Source organism: Salvia splendens, chromosome 7 (genome assembly GCF_004379255.2).
Source record: "Salvia splendens isolate huo1 chromosome 7, SspV2, whole genome shotgun sequence".
Taxonomy (NCBI): domain Eukaryota; kingdom Viridiplantae; phylum Streptophyta; class Magnoliopsida; order Lamiales; family Lamiaceae; genus Salvia; species Salvia splendens.
Genome location: NC_056038.1, coordinates 30,111,489 through 30,132,803, shown reverse-complemented (window position 1 = coordinate 30,132,803; position 21,315 = coordinate 30,111,489). Strand labels below are relative to the sequence as shown.

Here is a 21,315-nt window from a genome sequence, read left to right as displayed (position 1 = left end):
GCCTGACCGAGACCGGCTGTGAGCCTGGTTTCAGTGGGATCTGGTGGTCAGTGTGGCGATGAGATGGCAGTGCCGTCGAGGGGTGGACCGCCCGAGGGAACCCGTCAACCAGTGATAGCAGCCGATCAGGCTCGGCAAGCAGTAGCGAAGGGTCTAACCCAAAATCTGTCGTGTGACCCGGGGCCTCCAAGGAGTGTAGGACCCAGCACGAGTCGCCATCCTCCAGCCTCTTAATGTCAGAAGAAGAGCATGCCCGACGAGTAAGGGACGGGTCTCCCTCAATCGTCACCCACCGATCACCGATGAAAAACTACATAGACGAACGTTTCCAGTTCGCGACCACATAGCCAAGTGTCTCTAACCAAGAAACTCCTAAAATAATATCAATATTCCTCAATGGAAATACATAACAGGACAAGGAAAATTTTTCGGATGCCAAAAGAAGAGGTACTGCATGGCAGATGCCAGAAGCTCTGACCGTCGACCCGTTACCTAGCGTGACGGAGTAGGGTGCTGTGGGCATGATTGGGAGCTGCAGGAGACTGTCCAGATGATCTGAGATGAAACAGTGACTTGCCCCGCTGTCGACCATGGCCAGGACTTTTTGGGTATCGATGCCGCCGAACAACTTCATAGTGCGGGAGGTATCCAAGCCGTTACAAGATAGTTCCGATAGCTGGAGCTCCAGTTGGACCCCATTATCAATCTGGTTCTCGCTCTCCGTATCGTCATACATAGGATCATCTTCGTCGATGACGAGAACGTTGAGAGTCTTTGGGGGACAGCGATGAGTGGGGCCAAACTTGAGGCTACATTTGAAGCAGGTGCCGGCGGCGATGTGCTTTTTATACTCCTCGGAAGATAAATTTCGGAAGCGCCTGGGGTGGTTAGGTCCTGAAGAGGAGAACGACGCATGCGTCGGGGAAAAAACCTTTGGATTCGGGCGGGACATTCCCTGTGGCGGCAGAACTGCGGATGAAGGGGGGTTGCTCATCAGCCGAGTACCGGGGAGCTGATCCAGTTGCAAGGCCATTTGCACCGCGTGTGAATAAGAAGTAATTTGCGCTGCCTTCAGGAGCATCTGAATCTCTGGGCGAAGAGCTGCCAAAAAGAACCCCAGATATTGGTGATCCGCTAGATCCGGGATTTGGGCAAGACGGGCCTCGAAAGCTGCTACGAACTCGACGAGTGAGCCCTTTTGTTGGGTTGAGGTGAAAGTCTCATAGCCGTCTAGAGCCATTTTATCACCGACAGTGTTATCAATCTCGTATGGCGGCTTATGGCGGTTCGCCTAAAAACCACCATAGGGATATGGCGTATTAGTATTGGCGTATTAGTATGGTGGATATGGCGGTCAATAATTAAATAAATAAAATAATACTTATTATTTATACATAATTCAAAAATTAGAAAATAACAAAAATATAACATCTAAAACTCTTAAAACAATTAATAAAGCATAAAATACAGCTCTAACATCCGTGTTTCTTGCATAATGCCCCATTCCTAAATGGGGTACACACGCAATGTTGTCAAATGGCGGATATGGCGGTGCTATGGCAGCGCCATGTTGCTATAGCATTTCCACCACAGAACGCCATGCCATAGCGCCATGGCGCCGCTATATCCGCAATTTGATAACATTGATCACCGAAACGTTTCATTAACTTCCGTTGGAACTGTTCCCAACTGAGCGTCTGCCATATCCGCTATTTGATAACATTGATCACCGAAACGTTTCATTAACTCCCGTTGGAACTGTTCCCAACTGAGTGTCGGAAGACGGCATCGCAGAAGTTGGAACCATGGCAAGGCTGGCCCAGCTAAGGCCACCATGGCAATGTCCAATTGCTTTTCAGTGGAGGTTTTGGACACCAAGAAATATTGCTCCGCGCGCGCGAGCCAAGCGGTAGCATTTGTTCCGTCAAATGTAGGCATAGACAGGGTTAAATTGCCCCTTGTTGTTGTCGTGCTCCCGGTTGGATCATCATTCGTAGGTGGATCTGTTGATTTGGAAGAAGATCCTGTGGCGAGAGCAGTTCGGATCTTTGCCATAAAGGTCTCGAGTTGAGCCCCAATTGCTGTAACTTGCTCACCCGTTTTCGAACACTAGATATTGAGTTCATCGACCATGGCGGTCACTGTCTCTGTTTTTTTTTCAGATCTCCGGTGACCTTCTCTAATCCCTCCAGTCGTGTGTCCGTATTACGTGTGTTAACAATCGTCACCGCACCAATTGATAGAGTAAAGGTACCGGTCAGTAGGAAGAGCACAAGAGGTGCTCTGTAAATTTCGCAGAGGAAGAAATAAACTCCCAACACTCACTCAAAATAGAAGAACTCTCGGCTTTATTGATATGGAAATTGAAATGAACACCCAAAGGAAATCCTCACAAAGGAGGCCTACAATACTACGATCGTCCAATACTAAATTCCCAAGATACTTCTCGTTATTTTGAAACTTTAATATATAGACTTACAATAGAGAAAAATCAGCAACAATTAAACAGAATCTGCAACAACTTAAATTTGAATTTAAATCCCCTAACAACCTAACTATAGCCGAGATTGGTGCGCGCCTTCTCTCCTTCTTTCTTCCCCCTTTTCCTCTGACTCGGTTGGCCACAATACTTGGCGGTTCCCCCTTTTGTAGACCCGCCAACTCTCTCTCTCTCCGTCTGCATCTCTCTATCTAGTATCTAGATCTATCTATATCTTATCGAAGTCATAGCTATCGACGGAAGCGTCTTCGACTCTCATATCTACTAGGTCTCTATACTCTCTCTCTCTCTCTCTCTCTCTCTCTCTCTCTCTCTCTCTCTCTCTCTCTCTCTCTCTCTCTCTCTCTCACACACACACACAAATTATCACATGCAGTGCTTGTGCTAAAATATGAGTTTAGGCAATTTTTAGTTTCTGTGGTCAATATATTTGAACTAAAGTTGTTCTATCTCCTTCTGACATTGACCTTTTAAATGCTAGTCGATATTCTATGAGTGGAAAATTGTAGCTTCACTTGAATGTTATTTACTAGTACATTTTATCATTGCATAATGCTACCTTCATTTTCTCACATAAAAGACGGAGTGAAAAAAGCAGAAATTCGTTTTACTAGTAAATTCAAATTTAAACCAAGTATAAATGAAGTAAAACATTTGCAGTCCTTAAAAAAAGAAAGAGTTGGTTAAGCTGATAAATTTTCAGGTACACCGGTGAAGATGGCTTTGAAATATCAGTCCCGTCTGAGAATGCAGTCGATCTGGCAAAAGCAATTCTGGAGAAATAGAAGGCAAAGTGAGGCTAACAGGGTTAGGTGCTAGAGACAGTCTTCGTCTGGAGGCTGTCTTGTGCTTGTATGGAAATGACATGGAGCAACACACAACCCCAGTAGAAGCAGGACTCACATGGGCCATAGGGAAGCGAAGAAGGGCGGAAGGCGGATTCTTGGGTGCAGAAGTGATACTGAAGCAGATCGAACAAGGGCCATCTATCAGCAGAGTCGGGATCTTCTCTGCTGGCCCGCCTGCCAGGAGTCACTGTCAGATTCAAGACGACAAGGGCCAAAACATAGGCGAAGTTACCAGTGGAGGGTTCAGCCCTTGTCTTAAGAAAAGTATAGCCATGGGGTATGTGAAATCCGGACACCACAAGAATGGCACCAAACTAAAGATTGTCGTACGAGGGAAGTCCTACGATGGATCCATAACTAAAATGCCTTTTGTTCCCACCAAGTATTACAAGGCATCTTGATTCTTTCTTACTTGTCGAATAACTGTTGCTTCTGAGGTGGTGTTTTTTCTGGTGAACTCAAAATGCTGCAATCAACTATCAAATTTCATATCATGAGATTTTTTTTGTTTTTTCTTTTCATTTGCATTTGGATTGATATTTTTGTAGGAGTTAGAAGTTGATAAGGTGCCTCTGCAATTCGATCGGTGATGTTTGTTGAAGTAAATAGGCCTGTTTGCTTGTGTTATGAAATATTACCACCCATAAATAAATTTTGACATAAACTTTCTTGGTATGTAAATCATTTTTCCCAATACATTGTAACTAGCATATAAGTATATAATGTAGTAAAATAGCTAGCTTACTGCGTTTTGTCTGTGATTTTGTTAAAAAAGCATGCAAATGATACAAAACATTACCAATAGTAAATATGGTTGTGTAAGTATAAGGGTTAGTCTAATTATCCGACTATGTCAACTCCCATAGAAACGGAATGAATTATGACTTTATTACAGATAATTGAAATAATTCAGTAAAGGACAAACTAATTAAAAATAGACTGACATATTATTCCTTAAACCGGGTCAAGTATTCATGTTTTACCTTCGCAGTCGTCTATAAGTTGCTGCGGTCTTCTCCAACTAGTAGATTTTATTGATCATGGCTAACTTTTTGTAATGAATAGCTAACCAATTTTATTTTTAATTATTTATTTTGACCATTTCGGATTTTCACCTTGTATAAAATTAAGTAAAACCTCTCACAAAATATGACTTTAGCTTTAAATTGGCCATAATTAAACTGATGTGGTAATAAAATTTCAAACATTGTGATGTACTACTAATGTTCCAGTCAAAGTCTTTCGCAACATATTTTTATGTTCTATTCAAATGCACGTACTAGTGCTGTTTTTATAATTAAAATTGAAGAAAACCCACACAGAGATACTTATATTTATATAACCAACAGATACAAATTAATTGAATATACTAATACTACAAAATAATACTATATGTTAAAAAAATAAAAGAATTACTTTCACAAAAATATCATAATAATTTGCTCGCAAATTCATCAATGTCAGTTCCATGTTGCCGAGATGAAGCCAAATCTTTGAGCTGCGACACACTCCTCCCCAACTGCAACGAAACCTTCATTTCCATCAACTCACCGTCTTCTCTGCTCTCAACTCCTTCCTCTCCAATGGCGGATTCAATAGATTCCTCCATATTCTGAAAAAATCCAGCACAATTCCTATACATCTCCACCACCATCCCCACCTGTCCCCCATGCTCTACACTATTCACTATCGTAGCCAAGGCGCCTCCTCCAACCGCAACAGCCACGGCCAACGCTCCAACGCCAGAAGAAGAATCCGAAAAAGCAGATCCAACCGCCGCCGCTCCGGTAAACACCGGCCCTAAAACCGCCAACATCTTGTTCAGTTTGAGAGCTGTGTTGCCTAGCTTGAGATAATCCTGTTTATCCTTTTCCTTCAAAACCCTAACAATCTCCCTCATCTCCTCCTTGCGCCATCCTCCGTTCTCGGACTTTTTCAGCGGCGGCCACCACACGGCCGCCTCTAGCTCCGCAGGGAACTTCTCCAACATCGCTCCGATCAGGGGGAGAGGGTACGCTCTGTCGAGAGCTAGAACTCTCTCCATCGCGCTTGCGACGTCGGTTTCGGTAATGAGATCGGTTAGGATCAGTGCCGTTTGGATCTCTTCGTGCAGTTGCTTGAACAATCTGGTGGCGTTGCGCTGCTCTTCAGCGAGCTGCGAGGGTTGGAGCTTGTTCACCGCCGCCGTCATCGCTGCGGCCGCCGCGAACAGCCCGGCGGAGGACGCCTTCAGGGGAAGAACCGGCGCATGTGCGGCGGCGGCGGAGAGGCCGGCCATGGCGGTGGCTGTGAGGGTCATCATGTTGATGGAGTTCAGCAGAAGCGAGTTCCAGTTGCGGCGCTGCTCGCCGATATTCGCGTGCATTTCGACCCTGTCCGCCACGGCCTCCAACACAGCGTAGAGCTTGGCCGTGGCAGTGGCCGTGTTGTGGCTGCATGGCTGGAGAGTGATCGGAATTGCCGCGACGTCGTTTTGGGGGGAAATTTTGGCGGTTAATTTATCATCATCTGACTTCATATCTAAAGACATATTTATAAATTTTGTGGGTTTGGTTGCATTTGTGATGATAATTCTTTTCTTTGATATGGAATTTTTGGCACAAGAGATTGATGAAGGAATTGAAGATAGTGCAGCCATTGATGAATAACAATAAGTTTGCCCTTTTTCTTCTTTGCTATCTCTAAGTACCAAGGGTAATTAGGTTTGGTATGTTGCAATGTCTGCATATGTATTTATATTGCATGGACAAACTAATGTCAATCTTTCTTCTTATTATTATTAGTATTATTTAGAAATGTATATACTGACTAGGAAAGAAAATTGAAGTTATCTTGACGGCCGATTAGGGCTGACCCGTTCTTGCAAATAATATTCTAATAAATGGTTCGCGTGGCCCAGTAATATGGACCCAGCATATTGAGGTGAAATTTGGGCACTTGGGTGACGTACATGGTGATGTCATGCGTCAAGACATCTCAAATTTTAATTTGATGTCCCTTGATTTGGGAAGTTTAATCAGATGAGAGATAGATGCATGAAACCATATGACACGAACATAAGTTTTTTTTATAAAAATTATCATGCAAGAATTTTTGTTGCAGAAAAATGGAATTATGCAAGAATTTTCGTTAAGCAAGTGATTTCGATTTTTTTTGGGGGGTGATTCAAATTGGTATGCATCATCATTGCTACTTCTAATGCCAGGAAATCGCATGTTCTTTGGTCAAATAATTTTACCTTTTCAATTCACGTTCCTCGGCAGATATAGATTTCTTCTGAATTTTATCTATAATTGTATCCTTTTCAGTCTCTATTTAATTATTTGTTTACTTATATCCCAAGTTTTTGAATTTTGAAAATATTGCACATAAGTTGGTTGAATTTGTGCGACGATAGCGTGATATAGAATAAGAAAATGTTCTCTATTTGTGTTAGTTGAGCGGGATACATTACAAAATTGTTGTTGTAGTTAAAACTTGTCGTACATGGGATCTAATGCTACACTGAAAATTTCACAAACAATATAATAAAAGAAAAACATAAAATAAAAATTATAGAATTGGCCAAAATGAATTAGAAGAGTTTATGGTTTCTCAAGAAAAGGGAGGCTTAGGCCCTATTCTCTGATATGAGTCTTATACTATTATTATTTAGTTTAGATATATTAGGGATTTACATATCTTTTTTCTATATTTTTGTTTTCTTATTCATTAAGTCAGTAGCATTATAAATAGGAGTTATTGTTATCACTTTATTCATTCAATCAATATATGAAATTATCATTCTTTTGGCTCAATTGAGTAGCAAACAAGAAACATCTCCTAAGGTTGTCGACGAGGCTGATCTCGCGCTCAACCGCCTCTTTTCGTCGTCCAAGTCACGACCCAACGTTGGGCGCTCGACAACGACGACATCTCGTTTCTTGATTTTCCGGGGAAATCGACGTTAAGGAGGACGGTCCTTAACAACTGGTGCTTTCATTGAGAGCTCAGCATCCTCCGTCTGCGTTCATCCATATCTCCAAATAAATCACCACCATTTCTACCGCAACCACGATTCAGTCCGTCAACATGTCATACGACTACGCCGGCTATCGCCGTCGTCAATATGACTTCCCTCAGGCCACACAACCATTCCGTCCCTACCAGCCGACCCAACCTCGCCGTGTAACCAGTTGGGACCCTCCGAGCAGCCGGGTGGAAGTACTCCGCCCGCCGTCGTGGCCTGATCCAGAATCACCCTACGTCTCACACCACTTGGATCCACCTGATTGTCGCCCACGGCCGAGATACCAGGCCATCGGGTGCCGCGCTCGCGCGCAAGACGCTTGGCCCCAACACCGCGGTGGCTACGTCGAGAGGGGTGGGCACCTATCTGATCGCGGAGATCATCAGACCCAATTAGGGTTTGATCGCTACCCGACAACCGCAACGCAACGACACCGCCCATCGTGCTGGGACCCACCAGCGCAACAGCAGGACCGCAGCTACCGGACCGTTGACCGGGCCCGACGCTCGGAGACGTGCTGGGACCGACCTCGCCCTCGGGAGGAGGTAAGAGCGTGAGTCCAGCCCGCCTCCCACCAGCCCCGCTACTTCACCGAAAAGCCAACGCGGGACCTGTACAGTCAGCCTGCACGTGTGACCAGTCAAACTCCGGAGTAGCCACGCCTGCCGCTAATACGGGTCTCCCAGGCGAAGAAGTCAGAACGGTCCAGGTTGGGTCTCTGCTGGCACTGTCCCGAGAAATGGGTGATGGGACATGTGTGTAAACAACGCATTCTCTGTTATGCGGATGATGGGGAGGAGTTTGAGGAGAACATTCAAGATGAGAATTTAGCCGAAGAGAAACTGATAATACTCCCACGATAGTATTCGGTGATGATGTTCCCAATGACATTATCGATGTTCACAATGATGGCGCTCCTCTTGATGTTCCAAACAATGAGTCCCCTGGAGAGTTTGTCAAGAACAAAGGGATTGTCAAGAACGACAATGAGTCACCGCAAGTGCTCGTTGGGGTATATGATGAGAAGATTGGTGAAAAGGAGAAGACATTGCTAGAAGATAAAGAGGAGGATGGTTCTATTGGTGATTACACTGTTTTCCACGAAAGTGCTTGTGTCTATAAAGATTTGAATGTTGGTGATGTTACAAGTCTGAATCAACGTTCAACATCGCTCGACGTCGATCCAAGGTTGATTCTTCTGCGAAATAACACGCCGTGTTTGAGCATTCATGACTGTGTGGCAGAACTTTCCATTTTAGCGTTGAATTTGGTCGACCACAGTAGTCTACCTTTGTTGATTTTTTATGGAGGTGAAGAAGGGAGACGGTCAGCTGTTCGATGTGTGTTTGATCCAGGAGGAGTTGCCATGCCGAAGCTTCTGATTTCAACTCTCCTTTTTGCTTCGTGGTTCCCACCTTGAGGATAAGGTGGATTTTAACCGTGGGGGAGTTGATACGAGTCTTATACTATTATTATTTAGTTTAGATATATTAGGGATTTACATATCTATTTTCTATATCTTTGTTTTCTTGTTCATTAAGTCAGTAGCATTATAAATATGAGTTATTGTTATCACTTTATTCATTCAATCAATATATGAAATTATCATTCTTTTGGCTCAATTGAGTAGCAAATAAGAAACATCTCCTAAGGTTGCCGACGAGGCTGATCTAGCGCTCAACCGCCCCTTTTTGCCGTCCAAGTCACGACCCAACGTTGGGCGCTCGACAACGACGACATCTCGTTTCTTGATTTTCCAGGGAAATCGACGCTAAGGAGGACGGTCCTTAACATTTCATGACATGCAAGAAATGTAATTATTGTTTGGTTTGACATTTATGGTATCTGTAGTTTAAATTCTGATGTTTAGTTTGGTTATTAGGAATAGCTTTTAATTCTATACATACCCTCGTATATTTTTGTTATTTCTAATATTATCCTCATCTAACCCTTGCAATAAATATATGGAGAAGCTGCCACAATTGATAACCTCTCCTCACACTCTTCATCGCAATTTCTTTTCTACTGGTTAGGCAACGCTTGAACATCGATTTAGCTTCGATTTGCTGGAGAATCTGAGAAGTTGCCCACGATAAGTCCCAGAAGTTGCCGATGCCAATTGACGAATATGCGGAGAGAAGAAGAGAGCGGCGGCGTGCAGTTGTAAAAAGGGGTAAATTCCGCGAATGTACGTCATGGGAGATGATATCCGCCATTTGTACCCGGAAAAAAAAAAAACATTTCCAGTTATGGGAAAGACGCGTGAGCCTCTCGCGTCTTTGATAAACACGCATAACGCTCTCGCGTCTTTGATTAAACACGCGTGACGCTCTCGCGTGTTTGCCTTGGATACATGTTCCAGTCCAAGCGGCAGAAACTTCACTTCCACCTCGCTCACTCTCTCACTCTCAGCGACACCCAACATCTCTAGCCGGCGGATATCGAAGTGAATCCGATATTTTGATGCTCTAATTCCTATTTTAAGTGGTGTTAGGTAATTTTTTACCATTAATTTCAATTATCATTGCTATATGTTAGTTAGGTATAGATTTAGGGTTCATGATTTGACATTGTGTGACAAGAAAAACATTGAATTTAGGCCATTGATGTAGTTATATGTATGCATTGTAAACTAAATATATAATCGAAGCATTGAACTTGGTATTGAATTTTCGTATTTAATTTTGTGCAATATTTATTTAAGTATGTTGAATTTAGAGTATATGATGTTTTGTCGTACTTATTTTGCAAGTTTGATGGTGTTTGTGAGTTTATATTGGGATGAGAAAATTATTCAGCTCCCAGGTTGGGTGTTGCTTATGATCCCCCTCGTGCAAAATCATTTATTATATTGAGTGAAAAGATATCTTATTATCAACTAGTTTCAATGATATGTGAAAAAATTGGAATTGATTTGGATGCACATACGATTGATTTAACATGGAGGCATCATGTGGTTTTTAGTGGAGTGGTGAATTATATAGCTACACCAGTGGATGATAATTTGTTAGAGTATATGTTTGCTGAAAATCCACGTCAAATTGAACTTTTTATTGAATATACTTCGATTACTACTGCGTTGCAATTTGAACCACCTATCACTCATCATGATGTTGGAACGTCTAGGAGAGATGATTATCATAGTTTTGATGTCGGGACATCTAGGACGGATGATGAATATCATAGCTTTGAATTCAACACATTTGGGAGGGAGGTTGATGAACAACTAGATGTACCAAATGTGACATGTGATGGTTATGATGGTTCAGATGGTTCTGATAATTGTGATGGTTCAGATGGTTCTGATTGTGATGGTTCCGATGGTTCTCAACCAAGTGATCTTGATTATAGTGCAGAATCATGTGAAGATTCTACAGACGACGAGACACTTGATATGATGGTTGAGAATTATGTACATGGAGTGTTGTTTGTATGTATACGTGCCATCACAAAATCGGGTCTCAAAGTGAACATTCTCTCCCACACCCACAGCTGTAGGAGTACTGTCGGACCTCCAATGTCTATCCTTTTGCCCATGGACACCTCACAAAGATTATGATATAATGTAGCAAGTGCAGCACTCGCCCAACTAATCATAGAGGCAGCCTCTACATCTCGAAGTTGGGTCAACCACATCAGAGGTATCTTACACCCTGAGCCGTCGGGTAATATCAACCTCCCCAATAGCTCAAGCACAATCATACGTGCCCGTTGAATGTAGGCTTCGTCTTCCAGACCATCTTCTAACGGTTCAATCGCCATCCTATGTATTAGAGCCAATGCCAAGATACCGTTTTCCTTCATCTCGCTTTGAAGGGGATAGAAGCCCAACAGTTCATCACATAAACTCTTCCACCCAGATTCACAATAACCATTCCCTGTAAAGGGTACTCCATCTACACGTAGAGCCCATAATACTTGAACGTCCTGTAATGTAATAGTAGTTTCTCCTACGGGAAGAAGGAATGTATGTATCTCTGGCCTCCAACGTTCAACCAAAGCTGTGATCAAAGCATGATCTACATCTAGAGACTTCCCACAGTTAAAAACTCCACCAAAACCAAATCTACAGACATAATCAATCACGCGTCTGTGATGATTATCTATTTCCCAAAAATGGCCCTCAAAGCGCCGAATATTGAAAGGAGTTGTTTCGTCGTCTGCCCACGCCTTGCGAGATTATGACTATGCTGATAATGCAATACAGAAGGATCTTCTGGTCCATATCGCGACATCCTAATATAATCAACAATTAACAACATGTTTAATTATAATATAGAAGGATCTTCAGCTCATCATCTAGTTAAGTGTATATATAAAAATTAATTAGTATACATTACTCCATATATTTTACTTATATTTCTAAATTCAATAGTTCAATTCTCTGATATCAAATCCAACACTAAATCTTAGTTACTAACAACAATTTTCATCAAACAACAATCTTAGTTTATCAAAACAAATCAATTTTCATTGTTAAGAGAACTAAACAAATCTAAAGTTGACGGTGCTTTCAACTAATTTGCTTTTAACTATTCTAAATCCGATTAAGCAAAGTATACTTTTTGATTGGAACAAATTACAAAATAATAAGATTGATAAACATTGTAAAGTTTAATATGTCTTTTAACATATGTCTTTCATCACAATTCAACACCAAATTCATCCTAACACCAAAAATTCGAAACCAATTTCAATAATGACAAATTCAATAATTCAACAAAAAATTTCAAACCATGAACCATAAATCTATAACCAACTAAAATCGAATTAAGGGTAAAAAGTTACCTAACAACACTTACAAGAGGAATGAGAGCAGCTAGATGTCGGATTCACTTCGATTTTCGTCGGCTAGATGACGAATTCGCCGTCTCGTTGCTGGGCGTGCAGAGGGAGCTGCTGGGAGTGAAGGAAGAGGGGAGAAGCGTCGATTTTTCATTCATTCAAACACGCATGAGCTTGATGCGTGTTTAATTAAAACACGCATGAGAGTAACGCGTGTTTTGTATACACGCAAGAGACTGTCGCGTGTTTGGTTAAAACACGCAAGAGGCTCACGCGTCTTTCCCATCACTGCAAATGTTTTTTTTTCGGGTACAAATGGCGGATATCATCTCTCATGACGTACCTTCGTGGAATTTAGCCTTGTAAAAAGAGGCTGCAGCAGTACTTGCTGCAGCTCCAGCGAAACCCTCTCAGAACCCAGGTCTCCGCTCTCCTTGATTATAACATTTTGCTTCATGTTATTGATTATATTGTTTTCCCCTTCGGATTCTAGGGTTGCCTGTAGTAAAATTTTTAAGATGTTTAATTTTAATTGAAGATGATAACGGCGGGAGTGCTGTCGGCGGTGAGTGATGTTGCAGCGCAAAAGCTTTCAGCCATTCAGAAGCTTCAGCCGAAGCGACTTCTTCTTAAAGTGGTATCCTTCTTACTCAAATTACTAATTATTCACGTTGTGTATTGATTCCACTAAATTTAACACTGATCAACCAAAGTAAACAATTTTTCAATTCGACTACCATTTGTGCTAATTTATCCACAACACCTCAGTTATGGAATCGGTATGAGGATTCTTCAAGTTGTTGAAGTTAAACGGTTTTTTCTTTAATGATGCCTTCCTTATGTGATTGATTAGTTAGATTTGTAAGGCAGATGAGGTAGGAGCAATACGTTTACCCCTATATTGATTGTTAGGCAGATGAGGTAGTACCGTAGTACTCTAGTAGATGACCTTCCTAGTAGGAGTATGTTTTAGCCTTTAGGGGATTATCGGTAATCTTGCAGGGTGCTGTTTCTTCTCCAATATCGTGTGTTAATGCCACCTTAATAGACTAGTAGGGGATCTCTCAGTAGAATAGCATATTTGGTTTTAATATATCTTTCATTTCATTTTCTATATGCTCAGGTAAAATGCTAGTATTTCAGGAGAGTAGAGTAATATATTTAGTGTGGTATTAGACACTGATTAGTGATAACTATGAACTTCAAGTAGCATTCTGTTTTTCTATTGGAAGGAAAGATAATGCAGCATGATTGATGATTTTTATACCAAAGCACTCTGCTTGAAATTCAATGGGCAAATAGCATAAGGATGAATATGTGGCACCACTGCCAATTCAATGGTTTCCAGAGGCATGATGTACCCAAGTTATAATGATAGAGGTTTAAGAGTTCCCTGCAGATAGTGTAGCTTTATGGATGCACATCATGCACTTATTGATAGGTTTCCATTGTTTCTAACTTTTTCTTTCGATATTATTGACGTGTTCAAGTTGTTCAAGGGGCGTCATGTTTCTGCATATACTTGTTATTTGATTCCAAATCCCCAAAATGCAGATATTTGGGTCAGCTTATTTATGCCCTTTAAGCCATTATTTCCACATATTGCTGGATAAAATTTTCAAAGGGAAGAAGGACACAAAAACTGTAGCTAAGAAGGTACTCCTGATTCTTGTATTCTCTACCTTGTTAGTTTCTTATTTCTGAATCCATCATTCCATTCAATTTCTGGCATTAGTAAGAAATCTTGTGTATGACATTTCTAGTACCTTGATAAATGAATAGCCCTAAGTAAATTTCAGAAATGAAACCTTTCAGGTGGTACTGGAGCAACTTACAATTTCACCTTGGAACAACCTGATGTTTATGATTTACACCACAGCCTCTCTCAGCTTGCAATATCTTTTGCTCATGCATGTTATCGGTAACCGTATAATTCTCTCACTTTGAAGTACAATTCTCACTTCGTTCCTCTGTTCTCGCTTCTCAAGGCATGGTTAATAACATGTGTAGGCAATATTTTGAAAGTGTGCATAATTTACTAATTCAGTAGTAATTTGTATACTGTATATGATTTTTTTTGACTTGTATAGTATACTTTGCACAGGGAGACCCTGGATTCATACAAAATCTAAAATCAAGAAGGAATATCCAACTGTCATATATATGCATCGTGGACAGTAAGAGATGTTAAACAATTTTTTTTAATGTTTGCTGTTTATGATCTATTGGAATAAGTTCATATAGTATTTAATATATGTGCTACTATAATGCAGTTTCCACCTGTGGTTGGATGGGTAAATCATCAGTACGTTCCACTGCAATTCCATGTTATTGTCCAAGGCGTCTTTGCTTGTTTCTGGTACAATGCTCTCCTCCTCATTGAGAATATATTTGCTCCTCATGTCCCAGATATGATATGCTTCATTCAAATTCTGTTATTTTTTCAAAAAAAAAATCTGATTTTCTTGCATGTTATACAGGGGAATATTTCTGAATCTAAAAGCGAAATCTCTGGCACCTGCTAAACCTTGAGAAGGAGAGGAGGAAAGGTGCCTTGTTTGGTTTTGGACATTGTCAGCTTGTTTTATGTATATATATGTATTCAACATCCAAAACTACAAGCTGTATTATTTCATTATGCATTTGAAGTTTGAACTAATTCTGATTCCTATAACGTTGGATTGAATGTGAATATGAAATATTTCAACATTTATTCATCCAGATCTGCTGGTCATACCTTGTCCTTCTGTTGCTTTTTTTTGACTCTCACCTGTTTTTTCAATTCAACGTATATTATAGTACTATTTACCTCTTATTAAATGATGGAATATAATTCTACAAATGCTAAGGTTCACACTTTTGAGTAATCTGTATACTCCATGTATTAGTAGTTTTTAGGTCATTCATACTCTATCGGGCTCTTGTTAGCTTCCTAGTGTTGTCAAGAAAAAAAAATTTTACAAGCCCAAAACATGGTTATAAAATCAACATATATATGAATGAAGAGATGTTGTTTGATTAAATATATGAAAATCATGTTAAAAATGTGATACCAGTAACTTATTTTTCAGTTGCTAAAGTCCAAAATCCACGCAAAACGAACACAATTACACAATCACGAGATATTTACGCCACACATTACCCAATTTAATTTTCTTTATTTAGAGTATGGTTGCATATATTAACGATATAGTGAAGAACGCCATATATGATTAAAATTTATTTTATCCTTGTCATTTGCTATGCATGTGTAGTCAGTCTTTGTCACGCCCGCATTTTCTAAGGATAGAAAACACGGTTGATCGCGACTAGGGGAGGGTTAAAGAAGCGGGGAAGAAAGGGGAGAACAAGAATACTTGACCCGAAAACGTTTAATTAGAGGAAGTTCACTTCAAAACAATGTACTGTAGCGACATTTCTAAAGATAAAGTAAACAGAGTTTAAATGAAAACATTGTATCAGATTACAAAGCAGCGGAAAAGACCAAGAGATAGATAATGCCGGGTATGACGACACGACACCATCCAAAAGGCAAAGTAAAAACACAATTTTGACTTTAATTGCTCAACATCCGTCATCCCCATCGTCGCTCAACCTGCACATTAAGAAAACAACATGCAGGGCTGAGTACTTATTGCACTCAGTGGACACACGCCAAAATCATAGTTTGTCATGCCATAACAGTGTAACCTTGGGGTTTTAAGTGTAAAGAAAATAACCCAAGTACACTAAAACATATTTCATAAATTCGACTGCGCAGTCATTTTCAGATATTGCCACCCTTATTCCCACCATCATACACTATCTGATCCAATGGGTGACAAGGGGCGTGGCCACACCCCAGGTCAACTAGACCGGCCAACTTGCTCTCAGATGGCTCCCGATCTCGTGTACACTAGCCTGAGGGTTCGCAGCCCAACAGACCCGAATTCGATTAAACATATGTGGTAAACCACTTCAGATAGGTTTCAAAACAAAACAGTTGGCAAGACAAACAGTTCATCTCCATAAACATTTCCGGAACAACGTCCGTATTAAAGATAACCCACAAAATAGTAGGGTAGAAAAGCCCACCTCAACAGCTTAGGTTTTCCGTAAAATTCCTCGTTCCGACTTTTAGCGTGCGTGCGAACCACCTTTTCGCAAAATACATAAAATTCATATCAAAAATCGGTAACGACGATAATTAGAATGCATGCACTCTAATTAATATCCTTTAAATTCTCTTTCTCGATTTTCGTGCATGTTCGATTATTCGGCGGCCGCCCAAGCCGTCGCGTGCGACGCCGGTCGGCCGCTTACGCTCGCTCTTCCTTCGTTGACTCCTCGTATTTTTCCTTAGCATCGAAAATAATTTTTAAAAAAAATTATTTAAGCGCTTACTTAAATTTTCCGTAATTATTTACCGGAGAAAAGTATTATCTCAAACCTAGGTAAATTATTCATTCTTCAAGAAGTCTTCCGGAAATTAATTAAATAATTTCCCCCGATTAGATTTTAATTTACGGCCCAAAAGATTAAGCTCAGCCCACCTTATTCCTCCAAAAAATTGATTAGGAAGCCCATCATTTAAATTAGAGTTCCAATTAATTATAAAAAGGCCCAACAACAACCAAACTAAACCAAGGCCCAATTAACTAAAATTTACATGGCCCAAAACTCTCTCTATCACCTTCCTCTCTCTCTCCTCCCTCCTTTCTCTCTCCCCGTCTCCTCCCCTCACCGCCGTCTGCCGTCCACGAAGCCCCGCCCCCGTCGCCCTCTCTCCGGCTCGACGCCATCGACGGGGTCGTCGCCACTGCACCATCGTCGAGGAGTCTCCACTCGCGCCGCCGTCGCAGGGTCGCCGTTGGGAAGCTGCTGTCCGTCGTGGAGTTACCGCCGCTGCTGCCTCGCCGTGACACCGCTGCTGCCGCGACGCCGCTGCTGGGTCGCCACGACGCTGCCGCTGCTGCCACGGGGACGAGGAGCTGCCGCCATCGCCACCGGGAACCGTCGCCTGCCCCGGATCGTCGAGCAAGGCTGCCCGCCGTTGCCCGTCGCCGGCGGTGGTTCTTTCTCCACCGAAACCACTCCGAATCGTTACGCAAAACACGTTATGTTTATAAAGTCACGTTCTTTCTTAGTTTCGGTTACGCGCGGCGATCGTTTGGTCGATTCTTACGGATTGTTACATGGTTTGTGATGGGGTACGAACTAAACAAGCCCAACAGCAGTGACGGCCCATCAGCCCAAAGCCCAAGGAAGAGTATGAGTTCGGCATTACCAAAGAGTTCGGAGGAGTTCGGCATTACCAAAGAGTTCGGCCTCAGCCTACAGCTCGGTAAAAGCCAACCAATCAAGCTCTGCTCTCAGGTCGGCATCAAGCTCTACTCTCAGATCGGCAACCAAAGCAGTTCGGTCTCAGTTTTCGACCGAACAAGGAGTTAGTGGACCCATGCAGGATTTCCACAACTTCCAACACGCCCACTACCACGTGGCGTCAACTCAGGCCACGATCTTAGGCCATGACCTACACGACCTCCACGACCTAGAGTGATGATGTAAGCCACGATCTTAGTTCAATGTATAAATAGAACTTAGATCTGGTAGAAAAGGGTTAGAATCTCTCTAGAGAAATAATCATATAGCAAGTCTGTGTTGTAAGCTGTAATTCGCAGATCAAGCAATACAAACCTGCCCCCATTTCTCCCCGTGGACGTAGATTTACCTCAGTAAATCGAACCACGTAAAATTCTCTGTGTCGTAATTTATTTTTACGAGCATTTATCATCATCAAAAATTCGCGGAATCATCACTGGCGCCGTCTGTGGGAACCAGAGAACCAAATTTGTGATAAAGCGAATTTTTGACCGTTTTTTCAACCCAAAAAATGCATACCAGATCGCAGAGTACCCGTATTCCTGCCCGTGAGAACCAGGAGGAAGCCAATCCATCCCATAGGTCTGGAAAACAGCCTAGGGATAAATCCACCACCAGTTCTCATGGCGAAGGAACAAGCCGCTCCAAAAGCCGTCACACCGAGTCTTCCCAGCAGCCCGATTTGAACGAGGCTGTCAAGCTGTTTTTGGCTGAAAAGCAGGAGGAATTCTTAACCTTCCTGCAGAGAAGCCAAAAGCAGCCGGAGGCGAAAACGGCGGATTCTCCCTCTCCCTCCATACGAGACAGTCACTACCGCAGTAGTATCATGTCTTCCAGAAGAAAGAATCCTCGGTACCGGAATCACAGGAGAACTCCATCTCCTCCATACCGAAGAAATGTCGGGTTCGCCATGTACGGAGCATTGAGGACTCCGTTCTCGGACGATATTACCCGAACTTCCCTACCACAGAACTACCGAACTCCGTCGATAACCTATGACGGACTCGTGGATCCTCATGATTTCTTGGGACGCTATCAATATAACATGGCGAACCAGGGTCTCAACGAGGTCCACATGTGCAAGCTGTTTCCCGAACTGCTTATCGGGAACGCCAGAAGGTGGTTCGATAGCCTCCCCAAAGGCAGCATTAGATCCTACCGAGATCTAATGGATGCTTTCCACAGGAGGTTCTTTCAGAAAGCGGAAGCCAGAAGCACTTCGGCTCAGCTGCTTTCTATACGTCAAGGTCGCGACGAAAAGATCAGCGATTTTATGACGAGATTCCACAAGGAATGCCTACAAGTAGATAATCTCAATGATCTACTTGTCATTTCGGCATTCCAAAATGGAATCCTGCCCGGAGCTCTCTACAGAAAGCTCGTGGAGTGCGGTCCGCAAACAGCTCAAGAGATGTGGGACATTGCGGACAAGTTTTCTCGTGCCGATGAGGCAGACCGTCGAAAACGGTCTTTAGACAGCTCATCTAGAGAAGACAAAAAGAAGCCCGGTCATAGCGATCAGAGGCATCCTCGCCGAACACCTTCTCCACTAAAGGAGAGATAGCGGTCATTCGAGGTGATCGAAAAAGAGCAAGTGTGTTCGCAGATTGCGCTTAAAAGTGCCGAGCAATCAGTTCGGCACCATCGAGCATAGCAATCACAGCAGCCGGAATCAGAGGCCGGCGAAATGACCGAAGTCACACCGGAGCCGAACTCGATGGTGTACGGCACTGAAGCCGTGATTCGGTTGAGATCGGCATATCCAGTCCCCGAACTCAATTTCTCCTCAGAAATGAATGGTGACGGACTGAGAGCCGAACTAGATCTTGCCGAAGAAAGAAGAGAATTGGCCTGCCTAAAAGCAGCCAAGTACAAGGAGCAAGTAGCCCGGTATTACAACCAAAGGGTGAAGAAGCTGCAATTTCAAGTGGGAGATCTCGTCTTGAGAAACAACGAAGTAAGCCGAGCAGAAAAGCTGGGCGAACTCGAACCCACAGAGAAAGGTCCATATCGGGTGTCAGAAGTCCTCGGCAAAGGGTCTTACAAATTGACTCACGCGTCGGGAGCACAAGTACCCCGAACATGGTACGTTTCCAACCTCAAAAAGTTCCATTTGTAAGAGACAGTCCGGTCGGTCAGTCTTATGTGTTTTCTTTGTTTTTTACTTGTTCTTGTCTCTACGTGCGTTGTGTCTGTCTATGTGAGTGTCGTCTCTTACAAATAAAACTGAGGTATCTCGTTCTTCAAAGGCTGATCCCCTTTTTAGAACATACAAGCCAACGATTGTGCGTCAAAGCTTCTAAAGAGGATACAAGACCACAATTCAGCTTAAACAAGCAGTTCGTCTGAAACGAGCTGCAACAAGCCCACGATTGTGCGTCAAAGCTTCTAAAGAGGATACAAGACCACAATTCAGCTTAAACAAGCAGTTCGTCTGAAACGAGCTGCAACAAGCCCACGATTGTGCGTCAAAGCTTCTAAAGAGGATACAAGACCACAATTCAGCTTAAACAAGCAGTTCGTCTGAAACGAGCTGCAACAAGCCCACGATTGTGCGTCAAAGCTTCTAAAGAGGATACAAGACCACAATTCAGCTTAAACAAGCAGTTCGTCTGAAACGAGCTGCAACAAGCCCACGATTGTGTGTCAAAGCTTCTAAAGAGGATACAAGACCACAATTCAGCTTAAACAAGCAGTTCGTCTGAAACGAGCTGCAACAAGCCCACGATTGTGCGTCAAAGCTTCTAAAGAGGATACAAGACCACAATTCAGCTTAAACAAGCAGTTCGTCTGAAACGAGCTGCAACAAGCCCACGATTGTGCGTCAAAGCTTCTAAAGAGGATACAAGACCACAATTCAGCTTAAACAAGCAGTTCGTCTGAAACGAGCTGCAACAAGCCCACGATTGTGTGTCAAAGCTTCTAAAGAGGATACAAGACCACAATTCTGCTTAAGAATCAAGCACTTCGTCTGAAACGAACTGCAACAAAAGTCCGATTCTCGCGATAAAACTTGCCTGAATTAGGACAAGGGAAAGTCCAATCCACGCGATAAAACTCGCCGAATTAGGACGACCAAGTTCGGTCAAAGCAGTTTACCTCATAAGACCGAGGACGACCATGTCTAGTCAAAGAGGTTTACTGCATAAGACCACTTCGGTTAACTGGGAAAGTCCGATCCACGCGATAAAACTCGCCGAATTAGGACAAGGGAAAGTTCGATCCCGGCGACGAAAATCGCCAAATTAGAACACAAAGACGAGTCCGGTCAAAGATGTTTATTTCATCAGACCAAAGACGAGTCCGGTCAAAGATGTTTATTTCATCAGACCAAAGACGAGTCCGGTCAAAGATGTTTATTTCATCAGACCAAAGACGAGTCCGGTCAAAGATGTTTATCAGACCAAAGACGAGTCCGGTCAAAGATGTTTATTTCATCAGACCAAAGACGAGTCCGGTCAAAGATGTTTATTTCATCAGACCAAAGACAAGTCCGGTCAAAGAAGTTTACTTCATAAGACCGAGGACAAGTACGATGAAACTTTTTCGCTAAGCTGTAAATATACAGTGTTAGAAGCGAAAACAAAAACAAAATTTCATTTTCAAATCTTGTTCGGCACACAACTCCGCTACCCTACAAGATGGCGTTACGCTATTACAAAGGACTATTCTACTGTCCAGGGTTGCTAAAGTTGAGCCATCTATTCACAAAATCCTCGTGAAGCTGAGTTCGGGCGTTCCAGGCAGCTGCAGAATAAGCAGGTCGACGAGATGCTCTAATCGACCTGCCACCTCTTCTCTGAGCCCGGGAA

General features: G+C 42.5%; 3 protein-coding genes across 3 annotated transcripts; 2 read left to right on the top strand and 1 right to left on the bottom strand.

Moving 5' to 3' along the window:
- The first annotated feature begins 1,834 nt into the window (after positions 1-1,834).
- Positions 1,835-3,749, top strand: LOC121810708 (aminomethyltransferase, mitochondrial-like). Its single transcript, XM_042211459.1, has 3 exons — positions 1,835-2,059; positions 2,114-2,169; positions 3,254-3,749. Exons 1-3 carry the CDS (start codon positions 1,835-1,837, stop codon positions 3,747-3,749), a joined length of 777 nt encoding a protein of 258 aa, XP_042067393.1.
- Positions 3,750-4,620: 871 nt separating this feature from the next.
- Positions 4,621-6,034, bottom strand: LOC121741031 (probable F-box protein At4g22030). The gene has a single exon (XM_042133712.1). It carries the CDS (start codon positions 5,984-5,986, stop codon positions 4,778-4,780), a length of 1,209 nt encoding a protein of 402 aa, XP_041989646.1. The 5' UTR covers positions 5,987-6,034; the 3' UTR covers positions 4,621-4,777.
- A 3,451-nt stretch (positions 6,035-9,485) lies between these two features.
- On the top strand, positions 9,486-14,863 carry LOC121810706. The gene is made up of 9 exons (XM_042211455.1): positions 9,486-9,520; positions 10,484-10,769; positions 12,501-12,563; positions 12,681-12,779; positions 13,697-13,798; positions 13,958-14,063; positions 14,247-14,319; positions 14,416-14,501; positions 14,623-14,863. Exons 1-8 carry the CDS (start codon positions 9,486-9,488, stop codon positions 14,438-14,440), a joined length of 789 nt encoding a protein of 262 aa, XP_042067389.1. The 3' UTR covers positions 14,441-14,501; positions 14,623-14,863.
- The last annotated feature ends 6,452 nt before the right edge of the window (positions 14,864-21,315 follow it).

Coding starts and splice junctions, on each gene's coding strand:
- LOC121810706 (XM_042211455.1), top strand. CDS start 9,486: ATGCGGAGAGAAGAAGAGAGCGGCGGCGTGCAGTT. Junction 12,564..12,680: donor GAAACCCTCTCAGAACCCAG/GTCTCCGCTCTC, acceptor TTTTAATTGAAG/ATGATAACGGCGGGAGTGCT. Junction 14,064..14,246: donor TTTGCTCATGCATGTTATCG/GTAACCGTATAA, acceptor TACTTTGCACAG/GGAGACCCTGGATTCATACA.
- LOC121741031 (XM_042133712.1), bottom strand. CDS start 5,986: ATGGCTGCACTATCTTCAATTCCTTCATCAATCTCTTGTGCCAAAAAT.
- LOC121810708 (XM_042211459.1), top strand. CDS start 1,835: ATGGCAATGTCCAATTGCTTTTCAGTGGAGGTTTTGGACACCAAGAAA. Junction 2,060..2,113: donor TTCGGATCTTTGCCATAAAG/GTCTCGAGTTGA, acceptor TTCGAACACTAG/ATATTGAGTTCATCGACCAT. Junction 2,170..3,253: donor GTTTTTTTTTCAGATCTCCG/GTGACCTTCTCT, acceptor CTGAGAATGCAG/TCGATCTGGCAAAAGCAATT.